The 16,368-nt window shown below is 40.5% G+C and overlaps 1 protein-coding gene across 7 annotated transcripts in view; it reads left to right on the forward strand.

The window, feature by feature from the left end:
* Positions 1-16,368, forward strand: part of c31h19orf44 (chromosome 31 C19orf44 homolog) — a 34,236-nt gene that overhangs the window by 11,238 nt on the left and 6,630 nt on the right. For 6 of the 7 annotated variants that reach the window (XM_043720784.1, XM_043720788.1, XM_043720786.1 and 3 more), the window contains 5 exons: positions 810-1,020; positions 2,174-2,256; positions 3,797-4,376; positions 5,928-6,023; positions 8,293-8,459. In XM_043720784.1, the coding sequence (XP_043576719.1) occupies positions 810-1,020; positions 2,174-2,256; positions 3,797-4,376; positions 5,928-6,023; positions 8,293-8,459 (1,137 nt within the window). Of the gene's footprint in view, positions 1-809; positions 1,021-2,173; positions 2,257-3,796; positions 4,377-5,927; positions 6,024-7,918; positions 8,460-16,368 lie in introns of those variants that run through there. The other variant, XM_043720790.1, reaches the window with a different exon arrangement.

The following is a 16,368-nucleotide window of genomic DNA, read 5'->3' on the forward strand; positions in this document are numbered from 1 at the left end:
CTTCAGCCTCTCTGCCTTTATTCCTGATGAAGGGCTTTTGCCCAAAACGTCGATTTCGAAGCTTTTCGGATGCTGCCTGAACTGCTGTGCTCTTCCAGCACCACTGATCCAGAATCTGGTTTCCAGCATCTGCAGTCATTGTTTTTAGCATATGGAGGATAGTGGGCTAGTGTAGGTTAGGTGGGCTTGGATCGGCGCAACATCGAGGGCCAAAGGCCTGTACTGCGCTGTATTTTTCTATGTTCTATGTTCACACTCTCCTACATTAAGTTACATTTGCCATCTGCCTACACATTCTGTGAATGTAGCCATCAGCCTGAAGCTTTTCACAGACTCATCCTCATTGTTTGTGAAGGTGTTATTGGCAAGATTTATGATTATATTTACTATGCCCAACTCCAAGTCATTACATTGTACCAGGAAAATATTGTCCTGGAAGTAGCTTTGTAGGAGAATTCTCTTTCACTAGCTACGCTGCAATATACACTCACAGCTGATGAATTATCTTTGAACTTGAGAGAAATGTTACTTACCTGCTTTGTAGAGTGATATGCAAAGTTTAAAATACAACTTGCTCTTTATTAGCTAAGCACCATTGTAACTGAGAAAGTGTATACATAACTAACTTGGAGCATCAAACTTCAATAAGATATTGAAATCCATCCCGTTCTATATTTTAATCCTTGGTCTAGGTGTAACACTTGTTTATTAATAATCTATTGGTTGTAAATTTAGAAATATTGGATATACTTGTTCCTGACATGTCAAGCTCATGACATTCATTGATTTGTATTTTGTTTTACTCATAGCCTATCATGACAAACCACCAGAGGAGCCAGGTTAAAATGCCCTCACCACCCAGTGTGGGCATCCCTCTGAGTCAGTCTCCACGGATGAGGTTTGTGAAACAATGTCCATTTTCCTCATCTGAACAAAGTGAGATTAAGTCTCTGGATGAACTGTTTACTGAACCCTCTGTTGCTGAGGATCTGAAAAATCTGGATAGCGAGTCCTCTAATGGTTAGTATCTTGTTGAATCTAACATTAGGCATCTTGTTTGATTTGAATTGGTGATGAGCATAAATGTTGAAGTTGACAGAATACTTAGTATTTTTACAGCATTGAAAGAGGCCTTTAAGCCCATTATATCATAATTAATCAACCTATTTAGACATGTTATGATAAACCTGCATGCCGTGAAGCTTGAACCTGAACCTTTCAGCCCTTAGGTAAGGCATTACCATTGTGCCACAGGAGCTGGATTAAAGGATTCTGAAAGAGAACATCCTCTCTTTATCCAGAAATGTATCTAGTTGTTCCTTGAACCCATTCCTAAATGGTAAACTAATATTCTGGCCTTGTAGTACCAGATTTTCTGTCCAGTTGACTTGAAGCTGTAGTCCTTGAACATAGGATGAGTAGTCATCGTCTTTCTTTTCTAAAAAAAAATTGTTACCAAGTAAAGAAGTCAAGCTAAACTTTGATAAGCTCATCTCCTCCATATAAAACAAATAGCAATTTGGAAACAAAAGCCTTCATAACGTTGGCTTTCGTCTTACTAAGCAGTGAATGTTGAGAAACTGCTTGATTTGTAAGGTGAACACAACTGAATCCAGTCCTGTTTACTGCCATTCACACATGTACTTCCAGCAGGTGATAATAAATGGGAGTGGAAGCTCTCAGAATTCTAACTCAGCTTTTGTCTTTGTGTCGTCCAGAGTTATCAATGATCTCATATAGCTCAACTGCTACTCTTAGATTAACAAACCAGAACTGTCTATGATTAACCTAGGAGCTCTTGGTTTCTATGACTTCATATTGCACTACATGGGTCGTTTACTAAGCTGGTAGAAACACTTCTAATGTGTTTATACTTTATCCCAGGCCATATCTGTCAATTGGTATGAGAATACAAATAGAAAGTTCTATTTAGTCGTGGCCTTGCTTTTTGTATAGTACTGTAAAAGGACAATGAGTGATGGGCAGCTTTCCAAATTCTAATGGGATCAATTCTGCTCAGGAAGTGCACTCCCATGTTATAGTTTATTGCTGAGCAAGTAAATTGGAAGTAGTTTTTCAGCAGCAGAGTTTATGTGGAGCTTTATAATCAGATTTTACGGATTAGAATTGAAACGCCATGTCACTTTCTAATGTATCTCCCCTTCTGATTCAGAGTTCAGGCTAAATATCTTGACTTTGGAAGATTTGGTGCCAACTGTAGAACAGAAAATGAACAAAGAAGCACCAGCTGTGAAGGTAACTTATTTGTCCAAGTTGAGGTTGTTTCATTTGAATATGCCATGAATTTTGCAGCACTGCATAATTTTCTATCCTTGAATGGGTAGGCTTCCAACAAAAGGTATTTTAGAGCTTTCTCACAATGTACTTTAACTAAATGTGGCCTCATCAACCATAGTGATGTCAGCACCCAGAATGTTGTACTGATATATATAAACCTGGTTGCTTTGCTTAGAGTGGATATGAGGAGGTGGTAAATAGAAATTACGATTGTTGATGTGGTGTCGTGGACTGACGCATACTGCAATATGTAAAGAATCATACAATAATGCAGTACAGGAGACCATTTAGTCCCTGAAGGAAGTAGTACTCCCCTGCTCCAGTAGTCTTGCAGTATATTTGCTACAATTAACCCGTCAGCTATCTCAGGAGTGTGGTTGAGTGACTACTCCCTTTTAGGCTCAGAACCGATTTGCCTGCATTGTAGAAATTCAGTAATTCTCCTGCTCCATTGGCATGAAAGCAAACGTGTAAAAGGTTCATGGGAGTCTCCCATGTTATTTTTATGCTAGCAACTCTGGTCAGTGTTTGATCATATTAATTGAGTAGATGAAGTGTTCTGTCATTCATATTTTGTGAACTGAGGAGCTACTAGTTGAATATAATTAAATTTGTTGCACTGGTGTTTACTACTATTACTTTTAATAAAAATCTGGTTGGCAGTTTATGGCCTAAACACCACAGTCTGACTGTGATTGTTTTTCTATTATTAAGAAACAAGAATACTTACAAAGAGCTTATTGAAGCAACAAAGATATTCAATTCTGACCTGGGCAATCATACATTACTAATTATAATCACATTTCAATTTGTATGGCATGTTGGTTTATTTACATGATCTTTGGCACTGTATTCAAGAGAAATACCTGGAGAGCATCTGAAAATCTTAAGCAATCAGACACCAGTTCGTTTATTCTTTCTCAGGATGTTGAGGTCACTGCTGGGGCAATCCTTTTTTCCTCAGCCCTAATTGCTCTTAAGAAGGCACTGGTGAGCTGTCTTTGAGTAAATGGACGCCATGTAGCATGGATTACACCAACAGTGTTGTTGAGGAGGGAAGTCTTGAAGTTTGGCTCCATGATAATGAAGGAACTGTAACTACACTGCACTGTAATCTATTGTGTATTTTGTTTGTATGGCAAGCTGCTAATGTCAATCAAGAGTTCTGTGCTCAGGACAAAAATATCAGTACTGGAGGTCTGGTTAATTATTTGTTTTGATTTCCCCTAAACTCCCCTTTCCTAACCCAGGGTCACTTACTTTAGTTGTAATGTTCCCTGAGATCAGCTGACAACACACGTTGGTAATCATAACCAGTAACTCCTTAATCTACATGGGTCACTGCACTTAGCTATCAAGTTTTTAAGAGGCTGGAATATAATTATTAAACCAAGGAAGTGGAGCAATGTACCTTTTTAATTGCTTGTTATTTACATGTATTTGGTATACACAATGTTTTTCAAGATTCAGTCTATTGATAACTTCCTTTTTTTCAAAGAATGAAGCAAACCAATTCTCTGATGTTCAGAGCATACAGTCGACTTTTCGCACCACTGGGCTTCATGTGGCAGATGAACTAGTCAGTCCAGATGCTCAACCTAGCACACTTTCAAGAGAGAAGGATGAGAGTGAACTTGAAAGTGATATAATGACAGAAAGTGCTATAATTGGAAGTGAAATCACTGAACATTTGAATGGGAGTCCTTTATCAAGGAAGGAAAAAAACTTTCCAGAGAACCTACATGAACAATTAAAATCAGATGATGAGAGCACTCTGTGTTCTGAATACTCAGAGGACTTTGAAAATTCAGACTATGAAGTTGCCTCAATAAACAAGGACCAGAGCGAATCATGTGCTGAGAAGTCATCTAAAGAGGAGTTAAAGACAGATTACTCAGATAACAGTACTTCCCATTCAACCTCTTCAACTCCAACTCCAGATCAATCAAAGTCAGCAGCAAGCTCTGAATCACTCTATTCATTGGAAAAGAAGCAAGTGATGGGTCTGACTAAAGTGGCTGTAAAAGATACAGCAATACAGACCCAGCCATCTGGCATGGCCTACACTTGGTCCAGAGGTAAATTTGTGAATTTTAATATTTACTTGTAAATCTGTTCTCTCTCACTCTCTCCTTCCTCCCTTACTTATTTTCTCTCACTGAAGAAGTTGGGCAGACAGGGATGTCTGTTGATGATTCTAGATTGTTATCTGCCTGTGTCCCATCTAGTCGTCAATCTTGTGAAACTTCAGATTTGGAGTCAAAGTTGCAATTTTTTAATTTATGGCACTAGTGTTTGACCAATTGGCGATTGGGCTGTCTAAAAACGTCCTACTCTCTGTAGTCTGCTGATTTTGTTACTTGCAGTTCCAACCAGTCTTGGGTTTAGAAACATTACCTGGAGTACAGCATAACATTTTATTCCCTCCCTCCATGACTTACCTCAGGATCACATATTTTGGCTGGTATGTTGAATCTCCATGGAGGTTACATGGATTGTAAGGGGTGTAGAACTCTGCATTAATGTAAAGTTGCAACATGACTATGGGACCGACTCATTGTACCAACTAGTACTTTCCTTCCATGTTTGTAATCTTCCAATTAAGTTTTCATCTCAACAAAATTGCTGAAGTGTCCCCAATACCTGGAAGACCTTACAGCCTTTAGTGGGCACAGAGGCCCTTTAAAGGAAGACTCTTTCCCATCCCAAACCCAACTGACCATCAGCTTGCCCAGTGAAACTAAATTAGACACTTGGCATCTCTCTCTGCTCCTGCAGCTAAAAGCCCTGTGACTGCAATAGGAGGTCCCTAAATGGCCATGAATTGGACAATGGGCAGGTTGGTCTTCCAACACCCCACGTGCAACTGATGCAATTGGATTGGGTGGAGGGGGCATGAAGGTGCTAGGAACAACCCCTTTAGCCTGATGCCCAATTTTAAGGCTCATCCATGAAGTGATTCATAAATATAAAAAATATCCTTACCAATGACATGACAATCTACAATAACTTAGCAAGTGAAATAATGGAGTCAGCATTACAGCCTAGGTCAGAATTCTAGACGGATGAACATTTCTCATTCTTGGCTTATTATCTTCTTGATTCATTTGTTGGGAGTTGGTCACATGGGGTGGCACAGTGGTTAGCACTGTTGTTTCACAGCATTAGGGACCCAAGTTTGATTCCAGCCTAAGGTGGCTGTCTGTGTGAAGTTTGCACATTCTCCCTGTGAATGCATGGGATTCTGCTGGATGCTTTGGTTTCCTCCCACAGTCCAAATATGTGCAGGTTAAGTGGATTGGCCATTTTACAATGACCTGTAGTGTCCAAGGATGTGCAGACTAGGTGGATCAGTTATGGTAAATGTGTGATCACGGGGATAGGGTGGAATGCTCTTCAGAAGGTTGATGTAGACTTCAATGAGCTGAATGGCCTCTTCCTGCATTATAGAGATTCTTTGATTCTACAAAGTTCTTGTTTCAGACCTTTATTATTGCACTTAGGTAGTTTATTGACAACTTGTGCTTGGAACAGACCAATGCCAATAATACAGCTTGTGTTGAATGCAACTGTAGTTTAAATTATTGACTGTATCACTAAGCAATAAGCATTCCCATTTCTTTTCATAGAGGAAGGTGTTGCAGTCCTTGGAGCATCTCTTGGAGCTGCATATGTGGATCCCACCCCTATTGCTAGTCATGTTATTAGCCCTGATGCAATCGAAGGTAAACATTTGGCATTTGTTTAACATCATTGTGATAAATTTGTTAAAGTGCATTATCGAGTAGATTTATCTTGGAATGATTTGGAGGTGCCAGTGTTGGACTGGGGTATACAAAGTTAAAAATCACACAACACCAAATTATGGTCCAACAGGTTTATTTGGAAGCACTAACTTTCGGAGCGCTGCTCCTTCATCAGGTGGTTGTGGAGTATAAGATTGTAAGGCACAGAATTTATAGCAAAAGTTTACAGTGTGATATAACTGAAATTATATATTGAAAAAAACCTGGATTGTTTGTTAAGTCTCATCTTTTAGAATGACCATGTTGGTTTCAGTTCTTTCATATTGTAAATCCCAGAACTTTTTTTAAAGTTACATTCTCAAGTGAACTTTAACAATAGGTGTCATGTTAGCCCAGATAATGCATTGAAGGTGTGAGGCTTTCTGTGCCCCAATATTCATACTGATTCTATTTCTAAAAAAGGGATTTACAGAATCTTACATGGATTCATGTAGTTTTTGAGCAAAATAAAATATAATTCTGCATGTACAAATTCACCCCGCAAACTTATATATGTGTGTGTGTGTGCGCGGGGAAGGTGTCTGTGAGAGGGTGTGAGTGTAAAGGAGTAAAAGTCTGCGAGAGGGTGAGAGTTGGGGAGTATATGTGTGGGGATATGAGAGAGAGCTTGTGTATGAGAGAGGGAGTGGGAATGCCGTGCTGAGGGAAGCAGCATTTTTGAATTTATTGCACAATGAGCAACAAATTCCAATTTGGAATCTGAGGACATTGAAACTGAAGGAAAACAGCAGACTCCGTACTGAAATCCAGTATGGATGACTGGGGATGGAATAAATTGTTATGCAGGCGCATACAAAGGTTTCATAGAAAATTAAGGGACAAAACCTGAGTAACTTTAATGTCAAATAGAATTAATGTTGCAAAACATTGAATTAATTTTAAATCTGTACTCAGTAAATTGTTAACTTAAAACAAATATAATGAAGCTGAGACAAGGGTTAGGATTACATGCAGACCAGACTGCTCTGGGGCATAGTCCAGAAATGTGGTAGTTTAGGTCTTATTCCATTTTGAACAGCAATTCCTACAGGGCTAGGTTTCAATATGTATTTACTTCCTTCTGATATTTAGAGTTTTTTTAAATTATTCACTCGTTGAATGTGGATGTCACTGAATTGCCAGCATTTACTTCCTGCCCCTCGAAACCCTTGAAAGGTGGTAGTGAGCTGTCTTCAACCACTGCAGCCCATGTGCTTTAAATTGACTAGAATGGGATGGGATTCTCAATTAAAGCTCTTGGGACAATTAACTTTGATTGTTTAATAAAGAAGTTACATGAAAGGCCAAAAACACTCAAAGAAAGTAAAGGAATTGCATTTTAGAGTGCCCAACCAATACTTTAAAGTGCTTTACATAACATTAATTACTTCAAAATTGCAGAAACTGTTAGTATATAAGTGAATTCAATAGCAATCCCCCAAGCCACAGACAATAATAACTGTTATTAGTGATATTAGGTGACTCTTCAAAACCTGTCAACATATCAAAGTACTTAAAATGTGACTTTACACCATTAATGAGAAGTCTATAGTTTAGAGTTTTGGTTCTGACGATTTGGTTAGTATACAATTGAAGACCTATTGTATTAAATCGAATGATTGAAAGTCTCTAAAACCTCTCTAATACTTCAGCCATGGCACAATCAGCAATTTTGCTGAACTGTTGGGTTGGATGGTGTATTAAATAAAATGGGAGAAGAATAGTTTGGTTGATAAAGTTGAGATATGAATCTGAAAATCTGAGGTTCTGCTCTTGACTCACTAGGAGCAGCTGTTAGTGGTCTCTATGGCTAATTACTGGTACTTTGATTTTAGTCAATCAATCGTACTACAAGTGGGGAACCCGATCCTCCGATCTGCACTCCTGCACTCAAGGAAGACTTAGCGCTGGGAACAGAGTTTCACAATTTCAGCCTGTCTTATTAAAGAAACATGATGAAATTTCTGCATTGATCAGATCCAGAGCACTCCTGACCTCAGCCTGCCACTGGATATAGGGGTGGGGCAAAGAAGATGATCATTGGAAGCTTCAGTCCTACCATCTTGTGCCAAATAACCACAGAGTTCTATGAAAAAAGTACAATAAAATTAACTGAAATAACGCCTCTGCTGAGGTGAGTGTCATGATTGGCAATCTTCTAGTTGCAGTACAGTATGCTACTGATTTCTTCCTCTTTTCCAATCCACAGCATTGACTGCATATAGTCCTGCTAGCTTTGCTCTGAATGATATGCTGAAACAGCAGCTCACTCTAATTCAACAGTTTGTGCAAGTCAGTCGGCATCTCTACTTATCTGTTGTGGCCTCAATAGAAAAGGACAACTACCATTACACAACTTTGGACGAAACAAAAGAGGTAACTAAACAGTCAATTCTTTGTACATGTTAGGACTTTACAGTAATCCTCATCCCCATCAGTGCTGCTTGGCTGCCTGTATGCTTTAAAAACAGAGCAACGTGCAGTCTTTCAAGTTGATAAGGCCAGCTTATGCAGCAATACAGACAGGGACATCGTGTCAGCATTTCTCCTCATTGCTGTACTGAAACTGACAGAAACTTTTGGAGTCTGTTTACGTGCAGGAAGATACTGCCACATTCCCAGATGGTGCACAGTTGAGGCATCCCAAATCTGCGATTGGTGGGGAATTAATTAAATCGAAGCATGGAAAAGTTATAACACAGAAAGAGATCATTAGCCCATAATATCTTCATAACAATAAGATAAAACAAAAATTTAGAAATCTAGCCACACGTTCTAATTCCACCTTCCAGCATCTGATCCATAGGCTTCAAGTTAGAGATTTCTACCTTCACCCTCAGCCTCCTCTGTTGTAAAGAAAACAACCTTAACCTTTCCAATCTTACCTCACAACTGCAGTTTAAAGTGCATTTTTATAAAACTCCCCTGTACTCTCTCCAGATGAAATCTCATCCTCCTTGTAGTGACCAAAACTGTATTCCAGTTTGTAGCCTAACCAGTGTTACATTTAGTTCTGGAATTGCATCCCTACTTAACCTTGTCCAATTTTAAACCCTTTCTTTACCACATTATCTATCTGCCCTGACACCTTCAAGAACTTGTAGACACGTACTGCAAGATCTCCCATTACTTCTTGCCTTGCCAATATTCTCCTGTTTTATTGTGTCCTGTCCCTTGCTTTGTTTGCTCTCCCCAAATGCATTACCTCACACTTCTCCAGATTAATTTCCATTTGCCACTTTTCCACCCAATCAACCAAACTATTGATATAATCTTGTAGTTGATAAATGCTCTTTTTGTTATCAACTCCAAAGTCACATTTTTAGTATTTGCAAATTTCCCAGTCATGCCTCCCACATGTAAGTTAAAATCATTAATGCATATAAAATATAAGGACACAACATTGAGCTCAATACTGATGTAATGAGAAGTTGCATTCAATTTGCTGTCTTCTGCCTTACTCCCTTTTTAAACAGGGGTGTTATGTTAGCTGGCAAGACACAACTTTAAATCTAACTGTGAGATTTCTTAAAGTTGTGTCTTGCCAGCTAACATAACACCCCTGTTTAAAAAGGGAGTAAGGCAGAAGACTGAAAATTACAAACCAATCAGCCTAACCTCGGGTGTGGATAAGATCCAGGAATCCATCGTGAAGGTTGAGATTTCTGAATACTTGGTAAAATAGGGCAGAATCAGCATGCTTTCATCAAGGGGAGGTCATGCCTGACAAATCTACTAGAATTCTTTGAGGAAGGAGAGCCAATGGATGTTATCTACCTGAACTTCAAGAAGAACTTTGACAAGGTGTGACATAGACTACTGAGAAAGATAAAGGCCTGTGGTGTTAGAGGCATGGTACTAGCATGGATAGGAGCTTGGTTGTCTGGCACAAAGTAGAGATTGGGGATAAAATGGTCTTTCACAGGTTGGCAGCTAGTGACAAGTGGTGTTCCGCAAGGCTCGGCATTGGGATCACAACCTTTCACTTTATACATTAATGATCGAGATGATGGAACTGAGGGCATTCTGGCTACGTTTGCAGATGATACAAAGATAGGTAGAGGGTCAGGTAGCATTGAGGAGGCAGGGAGGCTACAGAAGGATTTGGACAGGCTAGGAGAGTGGGCAAAGAAGTGGCTGATGGAGTACAACATAGGAAAGTGTGAGGAACAATAGAGGCATGAACTATTTTCTAAATGGGCAGAAAATTCAGAAGTCTGAAGCGCAAGAGAGAGATCATCAGCCCATGATATATGCACAACAATAAAAATAAAACAAAAATTTAGAAGTCTAACCACACGTTCTAATTCCAACTTCCAGCATCTGGTCCATAGGCTTCAAGTTAGAGGTTTCTACCTTCACCCTCAGCCTCCTCTGTTCTAAACAAAACAATTCTAACCTTTCCAATCTTACTCCCAGGTTCTGGTCCGGGATGATTAGATTAGATTACTTACAGTGTGGAAACAGGCCCTTCGGCCCAACAAGTCCACACCGACCCGCCGAAGCGCAACCCACCCATACCCCTGCATTTACCCCCTACCCAACACTACGGGCAATTTAGCATGGCCAATTCACCTAACCTGCACATCTTTGGACTGTGGGAGGAAACCGGAGCACCCGGAGGAAACCCACGCCGACACGGGGAGAACGTGCAAACTCCACACAGCCAGTCGCCTGAGGCAGGAATTGAACCGGGGTCTCTGGCGCTGTGAGGCAGCAGTGCTAACCACTGTGCCACCGTGCCGCCCACGGTGCTCTCAAGGTAAACTTGCAGGTTGAGTCAGTAGTAGGGAAGACAAATGCAATGATGGCATTTATTTTGAGAGGACTTAACAAAGAAGCAGGGATTTACTTCTGAGGCTCCATAAGGCTTTGGACAGGCCACTTTTGGAATATTGTGCACAGTTTTGGATCCAATACCTCAGGAAGGATGGACTGGTCCTGGAGCGTGTTCAGAGGAAGTTCACAAGAATGGTCCCAGGAATGAACAGTTTAACATATGAGGGACATTTTGAGGACTCTGGGTTTATACTTGATGGAGTTTAGTGATGAAACTTACAGAATACTGAATGGCCTAGATAGACCAGATGTTGGGAAGATGTTTCCATTGGTAAGAGAGACTAGGAGCTGAGGGCATAGCCTTAGAGTAAAGGGAAGACCTTTTAGAACAGAGATAAGGAGATACTTACTTCAGCCAGAGAGTGGTGAATCTGTGGAATTCACTGCCACAGAAGGCTGTGAAGACCAGGTCATTTAGTATATTTAAGACAAATAGATAGGTTCTTGATTGTAAAGGGGATCAAGGGTGATGGGAAGGAAGCGGGAGAATGGAGTAGAGAAACTTATCAACCACGATTGAATGGTGGAGCAGACTCGATGGGCTGAATGGCCTAATGTTTGCTCCTATGTATTATGGTCTTGTTGAATGGGGTGTAATTAAGCTTGTATTGGCTAACTAACTTTGCATTAATGAGTAAATGCCCTTGCTTCCAGTAGCAGTACTTATGTACAAAGACAAAAATTGCCAGGCAAACTCACGAAGTCTGGCAGCAACAGAGTTCTGAAGAAGTGTCACCAGACCCGAAACGTTAACTCTACTTTCTGTCCACAGATGCGGCCAGATCTACTGAGTTTTCTCAGCAATTTCTGTTTCTGTTTGAGTTCCAGCATCTGTAGTTCTTTGTGACTTTTTTTTTGCAGTATTCATTTATTTGTGGAATATAGGTTTCTCTGTTCTGATATATTTTTAAGTTGATGAGTTTTTATTTTCACTTTTACTGTAAATTAATATCATTTATTTTGTGTCTGAAAGTTGCAAATTAAAATTTGCAGTTATTTTAACTTCTTGTTTTGCTGGCAAGTACACATCCTTTAAACAAATTGGCTGCTTTTCTTATTTCTGAATCTAAATAAAGGGAATTACGAGGGTATGAGGTGCAAGTTAGCAATGATAGATTGGGGCTCCTTACTAAAAGGAGGTAGGCTAATACTTAAGGAACATATGCATAAATTACAATAGTTACTCGTTCCTATTAGGCACAAGAAGAAAACAGGAAATTGGCTCAGTTGTAGCTTATCAAAGAAACGAAGGATTGTATTAGATCCAAGGAGAAATTGCCAGAACAATCATAGTTTAGAATTCAGCAGAAGAGGGGAAAAAGTTGCTTAATATGTGCAAAATAGAGTATGAGAGTTAAACTTGCAAGGGACATAATAGGTGACTGTAAAAGATTTTATAAATGTATGAGAAGAAGATGAAAATCACACAACACCAGGTTATAGTCCCGCAGGTTTAATTGGAAGCACTAGCTTTTGGAGCACTGCTTCTTCATCAGGTGACAGAGCGGTGCTCCAAAAGCTAGTGCTTCCAATTAAACCTGTTGGACTATAACCTGGTGTTGTGTGATTTCTAACTTTCTAACCCAGTCCAACACCGGCATCTCCGAATCATGAAAAGATGATGATTAGTGAAGACAAATGTAGGTCCTTCACAATCAGAAATGAGGAAATTATAATCGGAACAAAAAAACATTAAAAAACTAAATACATATTCTCTTCACAAAAGGAGATAAAAATAAATTCTCAGCAATGTTAGGGTCGAATTGAAGAAAGCATCCAGGGAACAGGAGAATTGACGTTTCGGGCATAAGCCCTTCTTCAGGAATCCCGAAACGTCGATTCTCCTGTTCCCTGGATGCTGCCTGACCTGCTGCACTTTTCCAGCAACACATTTTCAGCTCTGATCTCCAGCATCTGCAGACCTCACTTTCTCCTCTAATTGAAGAAAGTCAGTATTAGTTTAAAAAAATGCCAGAGAACTTAATGGGATTAAAGGCTGACAAATATCCAGGCCTGATTATCTGCACCCCAGAATGCTAAAGGAAGTGGCCTTGGAAATATTGGATACATTGGTGATTATCTTCCAAAATACTATCAATTCTGGATCAGTTTTTACAGATTGGAATAGGGCAAATATAACCCCGCTATATTAAAAAAAAGGCAGAGGGAAAAAGAAGAGGATTACAGACCAATTAGCCTAACATTAGTTGTAGGGAAAATGGTGCAGTCTATTATAAAGGATGTGGTAACACTTGAAAAGCATTAATGGGATTGGTACTTGGGCCCCGGCTATTCACAATATATATCAATGACCTAGATGAGAGAATCAAATGCAATATTTGCAGGTTTCCTAATAACACAGAACTAGGTGGGATTGAAAGTTGTGAGGATACAAGGACGCCTTAGGCCAATCTAGACAGATCGAGTGTGTGGGCATACACATGGCAGATGCAGTACAACATAGATGATCTGAAGTTATACACTTAGTGTGAAAAACAGAAAGGCAGAATATTATTGAAATGATAACATACTGGGAACATGTGGATGTAAAAAGAGATCTAGGTGTCCTTGTACATCAGCTTGTGAAAATAAGCAGGCAGGTGCAGCAATCATTTGGTATGGGAGCCTTCATTGCAAAAGGGTTTGAGTTCAGAAGTAGGGATGTATTACTGCAGTTATGCCTGTCTTGGTAAGACCCAATGTGGAGTTTTGTGTGCATTTGGTTGCCTCTACCCAAGTGAGGGAGTGTAGTGAAGGTTCACTAGGCTTGACAGGATGACAGGAATGTCTTGTATTAGAGTCATAGAGTCATAGAGATGTACAGCATGGAAACAGACCCTATGGTCCAACTTATCCATACCGACCAGATATTCCAACCCAATCTAGTCCTACCTGCCAGCACCCGGCCCATATCCATCCAAACCCTTCATATTCATACACCCATCCAAATGCCTCTTAAATGTTGCAATTGTATCAGCCTCCACCACTTCCTCTGGCAGCTCATTCCATACACGTACCACCTTCTGTGTGAAAAAGTTGCCCCCTCGGTCTCTTTTATGTCTTTCCCCTCTCACCCTAAACCTATGCTCTCTACTTCTGGACGCCCCAACCCCAGGGAAAAGACTTGGTCTATTTATCCTATCCATGCCCCTCATAATTTGGTAAACTTCTATAAGGTCACCCCTCAGCCTCCGACGCTCCAGGGAAAACAGCCCCAGCCTGTCCAGCCTCTCCCTATAGTTCAAATCCTCCAACCCTGGCAACATCCTTGTAAATCTTTTCTGAACCCTTTCAAGTTTCACAACATCTTTCCGATAGGAAGGAGACCAGAATTGCACGCAATATTTCAACCATGGCTTAACCAATGTCCTGTACAGCCGTCCAACTCCTGCATGACCTCCCAACTCCTGCACTCAATACTCTGACCAATAAAGGAAAGCATACCTTCACTATCCTATCTACCTGCGACTCCACTTTCAAGGAGCTATGAACCTGCACTCCAAGGTCTCTTTGTTCAGCAACACTCTCTAGGATCTTACCATTAAATGCATAAGTCCTGCTAAGATTTGCTTTCCCAAAATGCAGAACCTCGCATTTATCTGAATTAAACTCCATCTGCCACTTCTCAGCCCATTGGCCCATCTGGTCCAGATCCTGTTGTAATCTGAGGTAACCCTCTTCGCTGTCGACTACACTTCCAATTTTGGTGTCATCTGCAAACTTACTAACTGTACCTCTTATGCTCTCATCCAAATCATTTAAGTAAATGACAAAAGGTAGAGAACCCAGCACCGATCCTTGTCGCACTCCACTGGTCACAGGCCTCCACTCTGAAAAGCAACCCTCCACCACCACCCTCTGTCTTCTACCTTTGTGCCAGTTCTGTATCCAAATGGCTAGTTCTCCCTGTATTCTATGAGATCTATGAGGAGAAAGTGAGGTCTGCAGATGCTGGAGATCAGAGCTGAAAATGTGTTGCTGGAAAAGCGCAGCAGGTCAGGCAGCATCCAGGGAACAGGAGAATCGACGTTTGTTACTTCTTCAAAAAACTCAATCAAGTTTGTGAGACATGATTTCCCACGCACAAAGCCATGTTGACTATCCCTAATCAGTCCTTGCCTTTTCAAATAAATGTACATCCTGTCCCTCAGAATTCCCTCCAACAACTTGCCAACCGCTGAGGTCAGGCTCACCGGTCTGTAGTTCCCTGGCTAGTCTTTACCACCCTTAAACAGTGGCACCACGTTTGCCAACCTCCAGTCTTCCGGCACCTCACCTGTGACTATCGATAAGTCAAATATCTCAGCAAGAGGCCCATTATCACTTCTCTAGCTTCCCACAGAGTTCTCATGTACACCTGATGAGGTCCTGGTGATTTATCCACCTTTACCCGTTTCAAGACATCCAGCACTTCCTCCTCTGTAATCAGGACATTTTGCAAGATGTCACCATCTATTTCCCTACAGTCTATATCTTCCATATCCTTTTCCACAGTAAATACTGATGCAAAATATTCATTTAGTATCTCCCCCATTTTCTGTGGCTCGACATAAAGGCTGCCTTGCTGATCTTTGAGGGGCCCTATTCTCTCCGTAGTTACCCTTTTGTCCTTAATGTATTTGTATGTATTTGTAAAAACCCTTTGGATTCTCCTTAATTCTATTTGCCAAGGCTATCTCATGTCCCCTTATGCCCTCCTGATTTCCCTCTTAAGTATATTCCTACTTCCTTTATCCTCTAAGGATTCACTGGATCAATCCTGTCTATACCTGACATATGCTTCCTTCTTTTTCTTAACCAAACCCTCAATTTCTTTAGTCATCCAGCATTCCCTATACCTACCAGCCTTCCCTTTCACCCTGACAGGAATATACTTTCGCTGGATTTTTAATATCTCATTTCTGAAGGCTTCCCACTTTCCAGCTGTCCCTTTACCTGCGAACGTCTGCCTCCAATCAGCTTTCGAAAGTTCTTGCCTAATACCGTCAAAATTCGCCTCCTTCCAATCGAGAACGTCAAATTTTAGATCTGGTCTATCCTTTTCCATCACTATTTTAAAACGAATAGAATTATGGCCACTGGCCCCAAAGTGTTCCCCCACTGACACCTCAGTCACCTGCCCTGCCTTATTTTCCAAGAGTAGGTCAAGTTTTGCACCTTCTCTAGTAGGTACATCCACATACTGAGTCAGAAAATTGTCTTGTACGCACTTGAGAAATTCCTCTCCATCTAAACCTTTAACACTATGGCAGTCCCAGTCAATGTTTGGAAAGTTAAAATCCCCTACCATAACCACCTTATTATTCTTACAGATAGCTGAGATCTCCTTCCAAGTTTGTTTCTCAATTTCCCTCTGACTATTAGAGGATCTATAATACAATCCCAATAAGGTTATCATCCCTTTCTTATTTCTCAGTTCCACCCAAATAACTTCCCTGGATGTATT

Source organism: Chiloscyllium plagiosum, chromosome 31 (assembly GCF_004010195.1).
Source record: "Chiloscyllium plagiosum isolate BGI_BamShark_2017 chromosome 31, ASM401019v2, whole genome shotgun sequence".
Classification (NCBI taxonomy): domain Eukaryota; kingdom Metazoa; phylum Chordata; class Chondrichthyes; order Orectolobiformes; family Hemiscylliidae; genus Chiloscyllium; species Chiloscyllium plagiosum.